Here is a 15,466-nt window from a genome sequence, read left to right on the forward strand (position 1 = left end):
GCAATTTAAGTTGACCCCTACTTAAGCCTGGTTTTAGCGTCCGCCGTTCTTGGATACACTTGAGCATCAGATAGGTCTGTGAAGTCTTCGTAGCATATTTCTTCATTCATTCTATATATCTTCATTGCAAATAGCGAAATAATCCTCCTATATCCAACGAAAACAGAGGATATCAAGAAAATGCCTTTCAACGACGAGTTGGACACTCCAGCATTTAGGGCGTGGCTCAGCAGAACCATCGAGCCTCTGTAAGTGTCATTTCAATTATTATCATCAGAGCGATAGCTGACGGATTATCTTTTTACAGATGTGATGCCGATCCTACAGTCCTCTCAGATTATATTGTGGCTTTGATGAAGCACGATGCTTCCATGACAGAAGATGAGTGGAAAACTGTCAGTGGTTTGAAGGTGGCGTCATAGTCCTTAGTGCTGACTATCTTCTTATTGTAGTTCATATCACGAGAACTGGTGGACTTTCTCGAGAGCTGTGGGTTTCAAGTGTCTGTTCGGATTTTCAAAGATGTATGCTGACGGGCTACGCAGCTTCTGGACCATTCGTCGAGACACTGTTCCAAACACTTCACTCCAAGAATTACGATTTGACACAAACACTTCCTGTTCCAGCAGCAGCATCACATCCTATTCCTACAGGGCCTGCCGCAGAAGTAGCACCTCGACCATCTGCTGGACCTTCAACAATGCAGAATGGTCAACAGAAAGATGTTATCATGCAGGAAATGCCCGTTGGAGTATCTGGTAGACGAAAATGCCGTGATTATCACGGTACGTAGCCTCTATGTTGGAGAATCGCCACAAGCTAACCACAGTTACCAGAGCGAGGATATTGTATGCGGGGCGCGAACTGTCAATATGAACATTCTGCGGATATGCTCATACCCACACCCGAGATGATGTTCCAAGGATTTCTTCCACCCTTCATGCCCGGCATGCCGGGTGTACCCATACAATATCAAGGCATGCAGCCTATGCGTCCAATGGCCATGCAAGTTCCAGAGTTTCGAGATAATCCAAATGGCCGAAACCGTTCCTTTGGCAACCGACCGCCTCCCTCCAACGAAGGCGAAAGCTTCGAAGGGTCCTCCCGGCCTCCGAGCGACCACAGCAAGACAACGCTTCTCATTACCGACATCCCCGACGCCAATATGTCTGTTGTAGCTATTCGCAATTACTTCCAACAGTTTGGGACGATAACGAGTGTTGCGCTTGAAGGTCGAGGAAACCGGGCTTTGGTCAGCTTCGCGTCAAACCTCGAGGCCTATAAGGCATGGAAATCAGATGAGGCTGTGTTCGGGAATAGGCGTGTCAAGGTCCTCTGGCATAAGCCTAGGCCTGGACAGGGTGCGGCAGGACAGAAGGCTTTGGAACAAAGCAAGCAACTGTTAGAAAACTTGCAGAAGATGGAGGCTGGAGAGGGTCCAAACCAGGGGATCAAGCCTAAGTTGAGTGGGCCTGAGACTCGGTTGCAGGCTACCTTGGCCGAGTTAGAGCATCGAGAAAAGCAATCAAAAAAGGAGCCCCTTATTGCTGAGCAAAAAGTGCTGTTGAAGCGTGCGTCCACAGGCACGAAAGAAGAGAAAGTCCAGATTTTGAAGAGACTGCGAGAAATAACGAAGGAGCTTGATATCATCAACAATCCGCCGCCTAAACCTGAGTCCATGGATGTTGATGATGCTAAGAGCCGGTTGGATAGGGAACTCGCGGCTCACGGGATGGAAATGGGTGGACAGGATGAAGAGGAATTGGCGAGGCTAAACGCTCAACTGGCTTCTTTGAAGGAGAAGGTGAGTCACCTTTCATTGTTCTTTTTTAAAATTAGGTTAATCAATCTCCAGGCCAACACCTTGGGTGTCAACGCTTCTGCTCGTTACTCGCCATACTCCCGTGGCCGAGGTGGACGCGGACGCGGTCGTGGTGGTCCCCCTCGACCCATGCGGCTCGACAACCGATCGCGCACCATCCTCGTCTCTGGTGACCGTTTCGGCGACGAAGAAGCTAGGAGAGTTGTCCAGGAATGGTATGAGTCAACAGGCGGTGGTGTTGAGTTTGTCGATGGCAGCTTGAGAATCACCTACCCTCAGCGCGAGATGGCTGAAAAGGTGTGTCTTGACTATGTCTTCATGCCAACAATTGCTGACTAGGCATCAAAGGCTTTGGCCCTCGGTACGAACGAGTTACGCGAGAAAGCGGGCCCCATTCGTACCGCTTGGGAACCCCTGAAACCCCTCGAGCGATACCAGCCTTCAGACGTAGAAATGACTGTGCATATGGGCGAAGAAGAGCTCAGAGGAGAAAAAGACGATGATGAGTAGACATTTAGCGAGGTATCAAAAAGAAAGGGAGGCGATAATCCGTATGTTTTATATGTGTATCAACCGGGCTATGGCATGGTCATCTGCATTTGCCCAAAATTACTGATTACAGAGAAGTGTACACCTTCAGATCTGGAATGTCATGTTAATCACGGCACTATATCGCACAAAAGATGTTACTCTTGACACACTAATCTTAGGCATCCATATTAAACCCCTTGCCCTCACGCTTAATGCTCCTTCAAGCAGCGTCACCTTGACACCAAGGAAGCATAATAATAAAGGACCTCTCCACATCATCCTGACGCCTGCCGATTTTTTCTGAAGATTTTGGATGCGGCTAGAACTCAAAGGATGACAGGCTCTTTTGTTCATTTTCCCCTTCTTGCGCGTGTTGACGGAACCTTTGTTCATTAATGTGAGGACAATGCGACCACCTTATAAGATGCAGGGACTGAATTACGTTGCCTTTACCCACTAAGCACAGGCAACAATTATTTATCTCGGTGAGTTTCTATTATAGGATGCAAGGGCAAGGCGTGCTGACGAAAGAAGTTGACTAACCAGCTTCAGTAACTTATGAATACTAATAACGAAGCTGGACTTCGTTGAACACGTTCTTTACTGATATCAATCTTCTGTGACAATCGATTGTTTAATTGGCTTTATCGAGTACAAATCAAGCAAGGCGCGCTTCACGATGCATTTCGTCAGCAATACCGCTCTCTTTGCGATTCTCACGGCTCTTGCTGTTCGTTCAGCACCTGCTCCACAATCTGGTACCGATTACACTTGTGATAGTGACACTCAATGGCATGACGCATACCAGACCGTTACTTGTCCTGGCGATACCGTTTGTGTCACTGGTGCCAGTGGGAACCCTTGCCAATTTCCATCGGGGTAAGTTTTATTAATGTTTCGTGACGATAATATTGACAAAAGTAGTTATGGACAGTCTGGAGTAGTGGCTGTTGCGGTCACTTCTGCCGCTGCTGTAACTTCGGCAGCCGCGGTAGCCACTTCGGCTAGTGCTGCTGGAGGGGTAACCTCAGCGACTTCAGCTGGAGGTATCAGCATCAGCGGAAACGCAGCCACTTCAGCTTCAGAAGAAGCTGTAACTTTGTCGTCGGGGGCTACAGCTACCGAATCTGGTGGTGGAGGCAGTGCCTCGCACACGAACTCTGCAGCATCGGCAAGTGGTACCTCCACTTCGGACGGCACTAGTGTATCGAACAGATTTGTGACTTATTGGGATAAGTGAGTACTGCCATTTAAGGCAGTCGAAAAGTACTAATCAGAATTCAGCTACGCAAATATGGGAGGGGTCAACGCTGGTCAATTGACGGCTGTTACTCATGTAATTCTTTGTAAGTTCATCTCCATCAGATTAGTCAACATTCTAACCCGTTTGATCGTCATAGCCTTTGCCGATATGACCGACTGGGCTACCGAGCAAACGACTTGGAAGTTCATGGAATCTTCCAACGGCAACTTTGACTCTTCAACAGCCGCAACGCTCAAGGGCATGCAATCGGGTCTTAAAGTTTGTGGAGCTCTTGGTGGTTGGGGTCTCGATAGTGTTATGGCTACTGCAGTACGAGGCGGAGACTCAACTATTGCAACGTTTGTGGCCAATGTGAAGGGATTTGCCGACTACTTCAACTTGGACGGCATTGATATTGACTGGGGTATGACCAGCACTTGATAAATGCACAAGTCACTGATACTGAAAATTAGAATTCCCCTCCGCCTCTGATGACGCCAACCTCATCACTTTTATTACCCAGCTGCGTGCTGCACTTGGTGATGACAAACTTATTTCAGTCGCACTTGGCTCCCGAGTTGATACTACCGATGCCGCCGCGTTCAATAGTGACACGTTCTCGAAACTTGACAGCCTTGTTGACATGTGGAACCTCATGACTTACGACTATGTCAATCGCTACAGTACTGTCACCGAACAACAGGCTGGTAACCGCGTTGTCACCACCGTCATGGATTACTATGAGCAGCAAGGTATCACCATGGAGAAATGTAACGTCGGTTTTCCTATGAACGCCAAGTACTTCACCCTTACCGAAACCTGTGATTCTTCAAACCCAATCGGCTGTTCTCTTCCAGGCACCGACTACTATGAAGACAGCGGCGTTGATAATTACAAGTCGGGATGGGTCAGATTTAATCCAGATTTGGATTCTTCGCTGGGTACAGAAGGAACAGAATGGGCGACCAAGATGAGGGCGCAGTGGGAAGCTCGGCCAACCGATGGAAGTACAGAGATTACTGCCGATGTATCGAACGCCTGGGTTGATGAGACCAATGATGTCTTCTGGACTTGGCTGTCTGACTCTGACATGAAGACAACTTGCCAAAACTGGGTGACGTCGGGCAAGGTGGGAGGCGCTATGGTTTGGAGTCTGAACCAGGTGACTATCCATTCATTTATAGTACGTGCTCAAATGCTGATCCACTTTTGACACACAGGACGACGAAAGTCAAGACGGAGGGAGTCACTTGACTGCACTTGCAGAATGTATCCAGGGGTCGTAATCCATAGTCCGGATGTGTGATTAGAGTACTCCTAGTTGATGATGACATGTTACCGTCCCTATGTTGTAATCTTCCGCATTGGACATTCGTGTATGTAGTAAGCCAAGTTGAAAAACATGAAAAATATAAATAAAGATACTCCAGTACTCGTAGTGTTGGTCTCCGCTTTCTCTGCCGCATTTCTTAAAAGAGCCTTTTGCCTTCTCAGATTTATGGATTATGGGCAAAATAACCGCATTTTCCTCCCTCTTATTTGTTTGCTTGTTTGTCTAGCGAACAAAAAAGCGAAACTCTCCCATAACACTGAATTATAGGACATTTGCTGCAGCCATTGAGTATCAATCATACATGCGCCGATGAAAAAAGTAATGTCAAAGAATGCTACAACAAAAGTCTAATTCCTCACACAATCAATCTGCGCAGTATACCAATTTGTGATGGCCTTGGTATCGCCAGTGATCGCCACGCTGTCAAAAGTCTTGAGTGCATCTACCGCTAGCGGCCCGTCATTCACCAATCGGCCAACCCACTTGCCGTGCTTGCGAGCCGCTGCTACGATCTTGTCGATAGCCTCGACAAAGACGGGTTCATCTCCTCTGGCTGGAGTGTAGCCGAGGAGTGATTGAGCGAGATCGTTGGGGCCGATGAAGAGGTAATCTGAAGTGTTGTATCAGCTTGATGTCTTTTTGAGGTTTTGGCGGGAATTTAACGGGGACTTACCAATACCGGGAACTGCAGCAATCTCTTCCACATTCTCCACCCCTTGCTTAGTCTCAATCTGAACGATCGTCAAGATTGTTTCGTTGGCAGTCTTCATGTACTCTGGTGTAGTGAGACCGTGACCAATAGCCGGGAATGCGGACCCTTGGCCACGAAGACCGTAAGGAGGGAATTTCGAGTAGGTGACGACAGCTGCAGCTTCCTTGGCGGTGTTGATCATGGGAACCATGAGACCGCTACCCGCCAGAAAACGATAGGTCAGTACTAATCACTGTGTGTGGAAATATTTAGCGTACTGGGCACCAGTGTCAAGCGCTCGCTTGAGGATATCGGGTTGAGGCCCGCGGACACGGATGATAGGGCTGACACCAAGAGCAGAGATGGCAGAGACCGAATTGTGCATCTGATCGTCTCCGATGTGTCCGTGTTCACAGTCAATGATCACTCCCTACATTTCACAAGTAAATATCGCTGCACGGAGAACATCGCTTGGAGTATGGGATGAACAAGTACTCACATCTAAGCCAGTCAAAGCAATAATTTGGGCATGTCGAACACTTGGGATGGCAATAAAGGTCATCAGGGCTGGAGTTTTTGACCTGAGGGCGTTGAGGAGGCGGAGCCGGGGGTTCTGGACGGTAGTGGTGTGGGCGGTAGCGACGTTGGCGACGGTCATTGTTCGTTATGAGTTTTGCTTTGTGTAATGTATGTGGACAAGTTACGAGTTCGGAAGGTGGGTATGGAAGTAGTACATGATATGTTCAATGGCTATATAGCATGTCATTCTGTGAGTACTGCCGTCTTGCACGTACTTGTTCATGATGCCGCCGAATGGAATCCATTCTGTATAACTACCGAGAGGAGCACGAGGAGTGGAGGAGTTGAGTCACGTGATGTTCCGAGAGGAGCGCCTCAGTCCTGCTCCTCCTCCACTCCTCCGTGCCTGGATCTGACTTTATTTCAATTTCCTTGTCAACAAAACCAACAGCAATCCGCCCACCGCCAGCTCCTCCAGCTCACCAAAGGTCAACTGATAACGCATACAACAAACAGATAACGGCCCGTATTGCTATGTTGCTCACTCTCTTGCATCTACTCACTCACTCATTCACTCACTCGCCCCTCAACCATCTCCACCGCAAACTCATATAATATCCCCTTCTTGGATCATGCCCAAAGCCCACCCAATCAACCGTCAAAGATGACATCCCCTACAACCACCCGGCCACCTATGCCGCCTTCGCCCAAGTCTAGCTTTGACGAACCCAAAGAGGATGTTGTCGTCGAGCTTCGGGGGGTCGATGCAAAATACACCAAGCCTATCCCTGAGAACATTCGCAACCTGTCGGCGGACGAGTTGAAAGCCATCGAAAAGAGGATCGTACGCAAGGCGGATATGGTTATGATGTATGTTTCTTCGATTGAATTATTATGGTATGAACTGACGTGCCTCAGGCCTATCATGGGTCTCTTGTACATCTTGAACTGTAAGTTTTGACAGGGTAAATGCGCCATGTATCAGGACTGATTACTCCTTGACAGACGTTGATCGTCAGAACTTGGCATCTGCCAAGCTTCAAGGTATCATGACCGACCTCAACATGACTACTCAGCAGTTTGCGACAGCAGTGTCTATTCTATTTGTGGGATACCTCCCTTATCAGATCGTATCAAACGTCCTTATCAGCCGTATCTCCCGTCCTGGTCTTTGTGAGTCTTGGAATTATTTGACCTCATAATTCAAGATTGGTATCTGACACTGAGTTTCAGATATTTGCATTGCTTGTGCCATCTGGGGTGTCCTCAGCGCCTGCACAGCCGCCGTCAAATCTTACGGTGCCCTCCTCGCTGTCCGTATCATGCTCGGTTTCGTCGAAGCCGTGTTCTTCCCGGGTGCTATCTATCTCCTATCTGCTTGGTACACCAAGAACGAACTTGGTAAACGTATCGGAGGTCTCTATATCGGACAGCAAGTCGGTAACGCCTTTGGGGGTCTTATCGCTGCGGGGTGCTTGAAGCTTGATGGTGTGCATGGTATCGCCGGTTGGCGTTGGCTTTTCATCATGTACGTAACATTCTTTCTCATCCTTCATTATCATTGGCTGACCAGTATTGAGTAGTGAGGGTGCAGCCACAGTCGGTGCCGCTCTTCTTTGTGCCTTTGTGCTTCCTGAATACCCTTACAACGCTCGTCTCCTCAAACCTTTGGAGAGGGAGGTAGCTGTCTGGCGATTGGAAATTGAAGCAGGTGCAGCGGAAGGTAATGAGAAGGTTGGAGCTTGGGCTGGGTTTAAAGAAGGCTTCCACGACCCCAAGGTATGTCACCTCCTTAATGAGTTATGGGATTATGGACTGACTTGGTTGCCTAGCTTTATGCGCTCATCTTCTTCAACATGATGTCCCAGACTCAAGGTTCTATTGCCAACTTCTTCCCTACTATCGGTATGTCTTGCGCTAGACAGAAGAGAAATAACAACACTGACAAATATCCTTGGACAGTTCAAACCCTTGGATACAGTTCTATCATCACCCTTCTCCTCAGTGCGCCGCCATATGTCTTTGCAGGAGGCTACTACATGGGTATGACATGGATCAGTGACGTACGTCTTTCCTATACCCCCCCATTCGCCCATGTACATCTTCTCACATCAGAACCACAGCGTTACAACATCATGTACCCCCTTATCGTGATCAACATTTGCCTCGCCATCGTCACTTACATCATCCCCATGGCCACCCTCTCTATTGGCGGTCGATACACTGCCATGATCTTCATGCCATGTACCTCTGTCGGTCCTCAACTGCTACTTTACAAGACTATCAACCACCATATGCCTAGACCTGTCGCCAAGAGGGCAGCGGCTATTGCGTTGATGAACGCTATCGGCGGTACCTCTAATATCTGGGCGAGTTACCTTTGGTTTTCTGGACCAAAGTATTACGCTGCCTTTGGAACCTGTACGTCCCTCCACCCCTGTTGACGCTTGATACGCCTTTTGCTGACCCTCTTGGTCCTGTCATAGTTATTGGCGCGGCAGTTCTTTTCCTCATCACTATCACTGCTTACCGCTTCTATGTCCGACGTGAAAACAGACTGCTCGACGGTACCCCCGAAGAAGTGGCAAGAGTTATGAAGAGGGGTGTCACTCAAGAGCAGGTCGATATGGGATGGAGGTATGAGGGTTACTAATAAGTAGAATCTTTAGCTATAAGGAGAAGGTAGGATGAGGTGATCCTTTGTTGTTTTAGGTACGATACATACGGTTCAGTCCTTGGCCGGTTTGTTAAAAAGGCAATGTTCTCGAGGTTGAGTTTACGGGAAATCGTCATGTAGCACGTGGGAAATAAGGTACTTTTATTCTATAAGTTGTCGGTCGGATATTATGCAAACTGAGTTGTACGGATGTCTTCTCGAAGGACTTGGTCGATTTTCATTTTTAGGGTATATGATCAGAAAAGAAAAAAACCTCTTTCAATCTCGAGTCACGCAATAATAATATATCTCAGTTTGGACGAGTTATTGTCCTTGACTTTAATTTTGCTCTGTGTTCCTACCTCAATCCGGCCCATTATCACAGATTTATGCGGTTTTGAGATGGGAGGACTTATGCGCATAGAACGCCTTCATCAAAATCTGTAAAACAAGTTCAAAAGCTCATCTCGCCCCCCGACGAATAATCATCTATTGGCAGGTTATCTTTCAACGAAAAGAGCGTGCAACGTAGGAGCATCTTTAAAGAATAGCATCTTTAGAGCGCGCTTGGATGATCAAATGCTAGTTGCATGTACCTTCAAGTACGATGGAATGAATGCTACAATCCCAACCCCTGCTTCTTTCCTCCTAAGTTACAATTGCTTCTATCTCTCGCTTATGCCTGGGCAATGCACTCAATCTCAATGATAGTACCCTCTCCAGGGAGGTCGCCGGCCTGGATACAGGTTCTAGAAGGAGGATTGGGAGGAAGGAACTAGAAAAAAAAGGGCCAATCAGCCTAATAATGATGCAATGTGGGACAGGTGCCGGCTTACAGCAATGTAAACCTCATTCATGGCCGCAAAGTCCTTCATGTCCTTGAGGTAGACGTTGTACTTGACGACCTTGTCGAGTGATGAACCCGCGAGCTCAAGGACTTTCTGGAGGTTGGACAAGACGGTGTGCTATATGAATTTTTACAATGAATCAGATATCCCGTGTTCCATAGCTCCCTACAAAGAAATGAAAAGGACTTACAGTGGCCTGCTTGATCTCGCCTGTCGCGGTTTGGCCGGCGCAAAAGACAAGACCGGGGACCTTAACGGCCGGGCCTTTTGATCACGGTCAGCGATGTATGAATACAGATGATGGCGTTAAGAATACTAACAGTTGTGAGGCTTGGGAGGGAATTCGGCAGAGCTGATGAGTTCTCGAGACATTCTGGCTGTATGATGGCTTGTAGTGTTACTGAGTCAATAGGGGCTGGGAAAATATGTGGCTACGCGTATGCGTTGAGGTTTTAAAAATCCAAGTGGTGACTTCAGTGAGAACTAAGGTAGTCTGGCCGGTTATATAGTATGGACCTTGTCAGATTGAGAGGAGTGCTCCTCCGTCACTCAAATCGACATATCGACGGCATAACTTCACTGGGACGGAACATCTGATGACCGGGGTACTGCCTGATTCGGGTTCATGGGGTAACCCGGGCTGGTATTGTCTGAAGCCTAGCGGCGGAGTAAGTATAGATCATATCAGCCGCACCCTTCTCTACTTGGTATAGGTGCAGGAGATGATCCGGGTAAAAGATATAGACGGAGGAGTGAGATGAGCTCCTCAATCTTCATCGTGGGTGCTCGTTCGGCTATTCGGCAATTAACGGCAATTCCACAACCCTCATTCATTTTCACATCGGTCAATAATAAAAATTAAGCTTGTCTTAAATCGCGTATCAGTCATTTTCATTTGTCGTACCATGTGGTGTTGGTGATGAGCTCCTCTCTCAGGCCCCTCTTGTCCGCCGAAGAGCAAGGCAGATAGCCTCAACGTGCTCACTCGTAAACCATGACCCCGCATGTGATCAGGGTGCCCCACAGCCCCGCATTTCACTCCTCTGCAAAGTGCTCCTCGCTGCTCTCCATGCCTGTCGGCTTCTAGCAAAAGTTTCGATGCTCAATCATTGCGGGATCAGGCGGGTAGTATGATGCGCAGTGTGGGATAACTGTCAATTGTCAACGAGCTCCTCTCAGATAGCCACAGCTCGTGACGGAAACTGAGCATACAACAACATGTCAACTTTCCAGCGATGACAAGTCCTCCAAAGTATCAACTGGTATATAAGTCGATCAGTTGGAGCGATCTTCTCTATTGTCACAGCTTCAGTCACTTACATCACATCTACAACTACCCAGCACAAGCTTCAAATCATCAAACATGACCGCGACACCTGCTTTCAACCCTCCTGCCGCCAACCTTCCTGGCAAGCCCTACGTCCGACCTTGGATTCCACCCCCTGTCACTAAGGAGACCCACAACTTCGCCAAACTTAGCAGTATCAAATTGTCCTTGATGGACTCTGATGACCCCGAAGTCGTCGATAACCTCGTGCAACAAGTGAAGGGGGCGATTCGGGAGGATGGGTTCCTGTTCCTTGAGGACTACGGTGTATCACTCGAACAAGTGAGATTTAGTTTGGTGCGCTTACCACTGGTTCAAAGCTTACTGCCTGCACTGTAGCTTCACCGACAGTTTGCACTTGCTCAATATCTCTATGACAACATTGCAGAAGAAGACAAGGAAGCACTCCTCTTCCACCCTGACACTGGTCGTTGGGCTGGCTACAAACACCCCTACGGTTTCAAGGTGAGCATATATCATTTGTTTTATCTTGCCTATGTTATATTGAACAGAACTGAATAACTTTGATTTAGCGTCACAAGGGCACCAAGGACGGTATCGAACAATTTAACTGGTACACCGCTGAGTGGGACGACATCAACCGCGTGCCCAAGTGTCTCCACCCCTTCATGGACGAAATCAGGGCTTTCGCTGAGGTATGTCTAGTACCTTCGCGCCCTGTATTGCTCATCTTACTAATGTGCCGTGGTTAGTATCTCACCGGCTCGGTTAACCGTCGGCTTCTCACTCTCTTCTCCCGAGTCCTCGAGCTCGACGATGACTACCTCTGGAACAATGTCCAATCCCACGGCTCTCCCACCGGCGAAGGCTACTTCCGCCATGCTCTCTTCCGACCAGTCGAAAAATCCACTGACGAAGCTTCTAAGGGTCTTCGTATGCACGGCCATACTGACTTTGGTCTCACCACTTTGCTCTTCTCTGTACCCGTCTCTTGTCTCCAAATTTGGGGTAAAGATGAACAGTGGTATTATGTGCCTTACAACCCTGGGTCCTTGGTTATCAATATTGGTGAAACATTGGAAATTGTCTCTGGTGGACACTTCAAGGCTACCAGACACAGGGTCTATAGACCTCCTGCCGTAGGTCTTGCCTCTTATCGTGACATCTTTCCTTCGCTGAGTGGTGTTCTCTAGGACCAACTCCAGACCGAACGACTTTCTCTCGTCCTGTTCAACAGTAGTGTTGGTGATCTTCGAATGACTCCTGCCGCTGAGTCACCCCTAATCAAGCGGGAGGGTTGCATCGAAGAGCAGGGTGTGTACAAGGAGTTTAAGAGGGTGATGGACCTCGGTGTGCCTGTCAGTGTTCTTCTTCCTGCTAGTTTTGAGGTACGGCAGAAGCTGATATGATTATGACAGGTGCCCACCAACCGACAATGGCGAGAAATTCAGATTGCAGAGGCCACCGACCCCACGGACACGGAGCGTAACAGGGTTGGCGCTGATCAGGTCATCGTCAATGGCAAACTCATGCAGACCAGGGAGTACATGGGTGTTAAGGTCCTTTTGCCTGTGTAAAGATATGAATGATTGGGCAATGTATTTGTATCTTTAGTTTGTCACTATGAAAAGGTTGTGGAATAGGAATAATTCCTGTCTTTGTGTTCTATGCATGTTTGTCTCTTGAACTCTCTTCGTTGCGGTTTGCAGCACCATTAGTGCACTGAAGACCTAGGATACTCGACGACCGCTGATCATTGTCTTGCGACGACGTCGCAATACTTATTATTATTTGAAGGGTAGTTGGAGGGGGGTTGTACCAATCGAGTGTTTTAAACTCTATTGAAGAAGCTAGTACAAATACAACTGGGGACTGCATACTAGGACACGTAAAAAATTTTATTTAAACATTACAACACATTCTGCACATGCAGATCACCCAGACATCTCATTGCAGAACGTCCTACCCCCCACTTCTTGCGCATCCTAAACATCTTCTTCATCCAATTCAATAGCCCTTCTTCATCCTCTACTCCCACGACTTCCAACGGACTCGATCCTCCACTTTTTACGATCTGCCAAGCGATGATTGTCGCCTTGAAGAGGTAAAATGTAAGTAGCGGCGATTCCGACTGAAGTGAGGGAGAGGTGGGAGAGGATGTGCGTTGGAGGTAGAGGAGGAACCAGGTGATGTGTTGTTCGACTGATTGGATGATCTGTGCAGTGAGTTCGATAGGGTTATTGGCCCCCAATGTCGTTCTAGACACGATAGATCAGCAAAGACAACATAGATCTTCTAGCAAAGAACGTACATTGCCGCTAGAGCTGCATCAATGGAATCTTCAACCAATCCCCCTGTATGGCTTTGAGACCATAACAATAACTCAATCATGCTCATCCTCCAAGTCGCTTCCGCGGCTGCACTCGCAGGCGTCTCCAACTTGGCATTTTGTACGGTCACTAGCGGCTCCAGCCTTACCATTGACGCGAGAAGTGCTTCAAAGCGCTCAAAACAGGAGCGGCCTGTCATGGTCGTCCATCCTGTCATTTCCCTGACAGAAGCCAGGACAAAGTGAGTCATGAGTGACGCCCCTGTGGAGTCAAGTGGGAGAGGTAGAGGGTCTTCCACCTGGTTGACAAAGGCAGCACGAACCATATCAAGGAATCGCATCCTTGTTGACGAGCTGTCATCGCGAGAACAAAGGGAAGATGCAATGAGGGAGCGGTGAGCCCATTCAGTAGGTGTACAAGCGTTCCAGAGGTCGTTGCCGCATGGAAGCTCATGTTTAATTTCGAGATGGGAAAGGCAGCGTGGTCGAGAGAGGAAATGGTACCAAGCGGAATCGAATCCGTAAAGGGAGTACAGAGTACGTTTATGGGATTCCGCACGGACGAACTGGCGCCAGAGAGAGTCAAGGTCTTGGGTGACGGACGGTTTGGTAGGATATGATTCCATCAGACCTGCTTTCCGAGAGAGCTAAACGGAGGTTAGGAGGAATGGAGCATTGTGCACAAGAGAGGCTTACCTCAACGCATTGCGAGTGTAATCGTAGCCCCTGCATAGTATGGCTCCCACACAGTGCCATTATCGCGTACATCTCTAAAAGCAGATGTGCTTGAATGGTCGTTAGCGTGTCCGTGGACTTTTCTTGTGTAATCTCCATCACTCCATCCAAAGCCCTCAGACCCGCCTTATAGCAATAAATTGCCCTCTGTTGGTCAACGTCTCCACTGTCTTCTCCTTTCATATGTAGCCCAATACACATCATCCCAAATAATAGGCTTGGGTGACATGATCGGGCGTCAAATGTAGCTCGATGGATGAAAGGGAATATATGGGCAGCATGCGAGAAGAAGGATTCAAGTGATGCGAAGATGAATGCAGGATTTTGAATGGCTTCTTCAACAGAAGGGGGAATGGCAGACAAAGGAGACTGAGATAAGCGTGCTTGAAGATCAACAGAAGTCATGCTGATACTCCCAATGGAAGAATGGGCATGGTAATTGGGAATCGAAGAGGCCGACGTCTGGGACTGCGAGGTATGTCGAGAAGGAGAATTATCGACCTCCTGTGTGGAGTTCCATGTGGCATCTGATGAGAACTCATTGACGCCAAAGTCAAATGTGAGTGCTGCTTCAAGAGCAGAAGGTAGTGGCCGAGGAGATGTTATAGAAATGGGCTGAGCAGTGATGATGGGTGAGAAGTTCGTAACAGAAACGCTCTCTCGCCTTTCATGACTCTCGTTTACACCGCTTGAGACAGATGGTAGTTCCCTCGGACTACGACTCGTACTCTTCTCCTCTCCATGTTTACTTGCTAGATGTCGTCTTCTAAGGTCTGCTCGAGAAAATGTAGCAGTACACCGGCCGCAGGGAAAAGTTGGTCGTTCGCTTGTATCGTCGTGTAGTTTTGAATGGCGCTTCAGATTTTCCTTCAACGGCGTGTGAGTGACATAATAAAGAGAGGTTGATTGGTGGGCACAATGAGGACATACCATCCTGGTGAAGCGCCTCAAACATACTGCACACTTGAAGGGCTGAAGTTTCCCTTGGTCGGAAAGCATCGCGTCGGAAGGTTACTCAGAGAGAAAAGAGGGCAGTTGAGGATGGAATGAGCTGATGCGAATGGTAGCCGAGTGAGATTATGGTTAGCGGGGGTGCCGTCGTGTTGATTGGGATACATATCAGATCTTCAATTGCTGGTGCTGATTGGTGCAAGCGCTGGGAGGAGCTCACTCCAGTCCAAATGCGTCCATGGCGGGTCAGCTGATAAGACAGAGTCACCTGATAAGCAACCTAATTTTGGCCCGAAGAGCTGCGCCGATGAAATGGACCCGTGTGGTTGTCCCGCTGGAAGGTCCGTTAATTAACTCTTGGCTGTCCATGCGCATATGACCTGGGTGTTGTCTTCATCCTCACAGAACACGAAAGCGTCCTCCTGGTGTGCGCAAGTCACAAAGATATCTCCGGAACGCAGATCCACCCAAAAAACGGAGTCGGATCCTCAGCGCGGCGGAGCATGGGATCGGCCCGGCC

At 48.4% G+C, this 15,466-nt stretch overlaps 7 protein-coding genes across 7 annotated transcripts; 4 read left to right on the forward strand and 3 right to left on the reverse strand.

Moving 5' to 3' along the window:
* Window positions 1–76: 76 nt before the first annotated feature.
* CNK00830 (conserved hypothetical protein) lies at window positions 77–2,736 on the forward strand. Its single transcript, XM_567646.2, has 7 exons — window positions 77–248; window positions 308–395; window positions 453–489; window positions 546–785; window positions 837–1,804; window positions 1,856–2,119; window positions 2,171–2,736. Exons 1-7 carry the CDS (start codon window positions 181–183, stop codon window positions 2,330–2,332), a joined length of 1,827 nt encoding a protein of 608 aa, XP_567646.1. The 5' UTR covers window positions 77–180; the 3' UTR covers window positions 2,333–2,736.
* Window positions 2,737–2,752: 16 nt separating this feature from the next.
* On the forward strand, window positions 2,753–4,955 carry CNK00840 (conserved hypothetical protein). The gene is made up of 7 exons (XM_024658035.1): window positions 2,753–2,838; window positions 2,888–3,232; window positions 3,278–3,589; window positions 3,638–3,699; window positions 3,754–4,020; window positions 4,070–4,758; window positions 4,817–4,955. Exons 2-7 carry the CDS (start codon window positions 3,033–3,035, stop codon window positions 4,880–4,882), a joined length of 1,596 nt encoding a protein of 531 aa, XP_024513711.1. The 5' UTR covers window positions 2,753–2,838; window positions 2,888–3,032; the 3' UTR covers window positions 4,883–4,955.
* Window positions 4,956–5,216: 261 nt separating this feature from the next.
* CNK00850 (conserved hypothetical protein) lies at window positions 5,217–6,420 on the reverse strand. The gene is made up of 4 exons (XM_567648.2): window positions 6,120–6,420; window positions 5,899–6,050; window positions 5,603–5,838; window positions 5,217–5,539 (listed from the first exon to the last, which is right to left on the reverse strand). The coding sequence occupies exons 1-4, from the start codon at window positions 6,276–6,278 to the stop codon at window positions 5,277–5,279; spliced, it is 810 nt and encodes a 269-aa protein (XP_567648.1). The 5' UTR covers window positions 6,279–6,420; the 3' UTR covers window positions 5,217–5,276.
* A 175-nt stretch (window positions 6,421–6,595) lies between these two features.
* On the forward strand, window positions 6,596–9,003 carry CNK00860 (conserved hypothetical protein). Its single transcript, XM_567649.2, has 9 exons — window positions 6,596–7,009; window positions 7,058–7,089; window positions 7,145–7,312; window positions 7,373–7,667; window positions 7,723–7,918; window positions 7,972–8,044; window positions 8,102–8,202; window positions 8,263–8,560; window positions 8,626–9,003. The coding sequence occupies exons 1-9, from the start codon at window positions 6,804–6,806 to the stop codon at window positions 8,790–8,792; spliced, it is 1,536 nt and encodes a 511-aa protein (XP_567649.2). The 5' UTR covers window positions 6,596–6,803; the 3' UTR covers window positions 8,793–9,003.
* Window positions 9,004–9,364: 361 nt separating this feature from the next.
* Window positions 9,365–10,380, reverse strand: CNK00870 (conserved hypothetical protein). The gene is made up of 4 exons (XM_567650.2): window positions 9,964–10,380; window positions 9,834–9,907; window positions 9,632–9,760; window positions 9,365–9,570 (listed from the first exon to the last, which is right to left on the reverse strand). Exons 1-4 carry the CDS (start codon window positions 10,013–10,015, stop codon window positions 9,472–9,474), a joined length of 354 nt encoding a protein of 117 aa, XP_567650.1. The 5' UTR covers window positions 10,016–10,380; the 3' UTR covers window positions 9,365–9,471.
* Window positions 10,381–10,528: 148 nt separating this feature from the next.
* On the forward strand, window positions 10,529–12,615 carry CNK00880 (conserved hypothetical protein). Its single transcript, XM_567651.2, has 6 exons — window positions 10,529–11,252; window positions 11,310–11,435; window positions 11,504–11,626; window positions 11,684–12,070; window positions 12,125–12,289; window positions 12,350–12,615. The coding sequence occupies exons 1-6, from the start codon at window positions 11,007–11,009 to the stop codon at window positions 12,506–12,508; spliced, it is 1,206 nt and encodes a 401-aa protein (XP_567651.1). The 5' UTR covers window positions 10,529–11,006; the 3' UTR covers window positions 12,509–12,615.
* Window positions 12,616–12,800: 185 nt separating this feature from the next.
* CNK00890 (early growth response protein 1 (egr-1), putative) lies at window positions 12,801–15,465 on the reverse strand. The gene is made up of 4 exons (XM_567652.2): window positions 14,926–15,465; window positions 13,957–14,862; window positions 13,243–13,907; window positions 12,801–13,189 (listed from the first exon to the last, which is right to left on the reverse strand). Exons 1-4 carry the CDS (start codon window positions 14,992–14,994, stop codon window positions 12,841–12,843), a joined length of 1,989 nt encoding a protein of 662 aa, XP_567652.1. The 5' UTR covers window positions 14,995–15,465; the 3' UTR covers window positions 12,801–12,840.
* Between the last annotated feature and the right edge of the window lies 1 nt (window position 15,466).

The sequence above is a fragment of the Cryptococcus neoformans genome, assembly GCF_000091045.1.
Source record: "Cryptococcus neoformans var. neoformans JEC21 chromosome 11 sequence".
Lineage (NCBI taxonomy): Eukaryota > Fungi > Basidiomycota > Tremellomycetes > Tremellales > Cryptococcaceae > Cryptococcus > Cryptococcus deneoformans.

Excerpts from the sequence above, each read along its gene's own strand:
- CNK00830 (XM_567646.2), top strand. The coding sequence starts at position 181 with ATGCCTTTCAACGACGAGTTGGACACTCCAGCATTTAGGGCGTGGCTC. Across the intron at positions 249-307 it reads AGCAGAACCATCGAGCCTCT|ATGTGATGCCGATCCTACAG; the intron begins GTAAGTGTCATT and ends ATCTTTTTACAG. Across the intron at positions 1,805-1,855 it reads TGGCTTCTTTGAAGGAGAAG|GCCAACACCTTGGGTGTCAA; the intron begins GTGAGTCACCTT and ends ATCAATCTCCAG.
- CNK00840 (XM_024658035.1), top strand. The coding sequence starts at position 3,033 with ATGCATTTCGTCAGCAATACCGCTCTCTTTGCGATTCTCACGGCTCTT. Across the intron at positions 3,233-3,277 it reads CCTTGCCAATTTCCATCGGG|TTATGGACAGTCTGGAGTAG; the intron begins GTAAGTTTTATT and ends TGACAAAAGTAG. Across the intron at positions 3,700-3,753 it reads TGTTACTCATGTAATTCTTT|CCTTTGCCGATATGACCGAC; the intron begins GTAAGTTCATCT and ends TGATCGTCATAG.
- CNK00850 (XM_567648.2), bottom strand. The coding sequence starts at position 6,278 with ATGACCGTCGCCAACGTCGCTACCGCCCACACCACTACCGTCCAGAAC. Across the intron at positions 6,051-6,119 it reads TTGCTTTGACTGGCTTAGAT|GGAGTGATCATTGACTGTGA; the intron begins GTGAGTACTTGT and ends TGTGAAATGTAG. Across the intron at positions 5,839-5,898 it reads GCGCTTGACACTGGTGCCCA|CGGTCTCATGGTTCCCATGA; the intron begins GTACGCTAAATA and ends TCTGGCGGGTAG.
- CNK00860 (XM_567649.2), top strand. The coding sequence starts at position 6,804 with ATGACATCCCCTACAACCACCCGGCCACCTATGCCGCCTTCGCCCAAG. Across the intron at positions 7,919-7,971 it reads AAGGCTTCCACGACCCCAAG|CTTTATGCGCTCATCTTCTT; the intron begins GTATGTCACCTC and ends TTGGTTGCCTAG. Across the intron at positions 8,561-8,625 it reads TTACGCTGCCTTTGGAACCT|TTATTGGCGCGGCAGTTCTT; the intron begins GTACGTCCCTCC and ends GTCCTGTCATAG.
- CNK00870 (XM_567650.2), bottom strand. The coding sequence starts at position 10,015 with ATGTCTCGAGAACTCATCAGCTCTGCCGAATTCCCTCCCAAGCCTCAC. Across the intron at positions 9,761-9,833 it reads GCGAGATCAAGCAGGCCACT|CACACCGTCTTGTCCAACCT; the intron begins GTAAGTCCTTTT and ends AAATTCATATAG. Across the intron at positions 9,571-9,631 it reads TGAATGAGGTTTACATTGCT|TTCCTTCCTCCCAATCCTCC; the intron begins GTAAGCCGGCAC and ends TTTTTTTTCTAG.
- CNK00880 (XM_567651.2), top strand. The coding sequence starts at position 11,007 with ATGACCGCGACACCTGCTTTCAACCCTCCTGCCGCCAACCTTCCTGGC. Across the intron at positions 12,071-12,124 it reads GGGTCTATAGACCTCCTGCC|GACCAACTCCAGACCGAACG; the intron begins GTAGGTCTTGCC and ends GGTGTTCTCTAG. Across the intron at positions 12,290-12,349 it reads TGATGGACCTCGGTGTGCCT|GTGCCCACCAACCGACAATG; the intron begins GTCAGTGTTCTT and ends TGATTATGACAG.
- CNK00890 (XM_567652.2), bottom strand. The coding sequence starts at position 14,994 with ATGCTTTCCGACCAAGGGAAACTTCAGCCCTTCAAGTGTGCAGTATGT. Across the intron at positions 14,863-14,925 it reads TGAGGCGCTTCACCAGGATG|GAAAATCTGAAGCGCCATTC; the intron begins GTATGTCCTCAT and ends ACGCCGTTGAAG. Across the intron at positions 13,908-13,956 it reads TACACTCGCAATGCGTTGAG|CTCTCTCGGAAAGCAGGTCT; the intron begins GTAAGCCTCTCT and ends ACCTCCGTTTAG.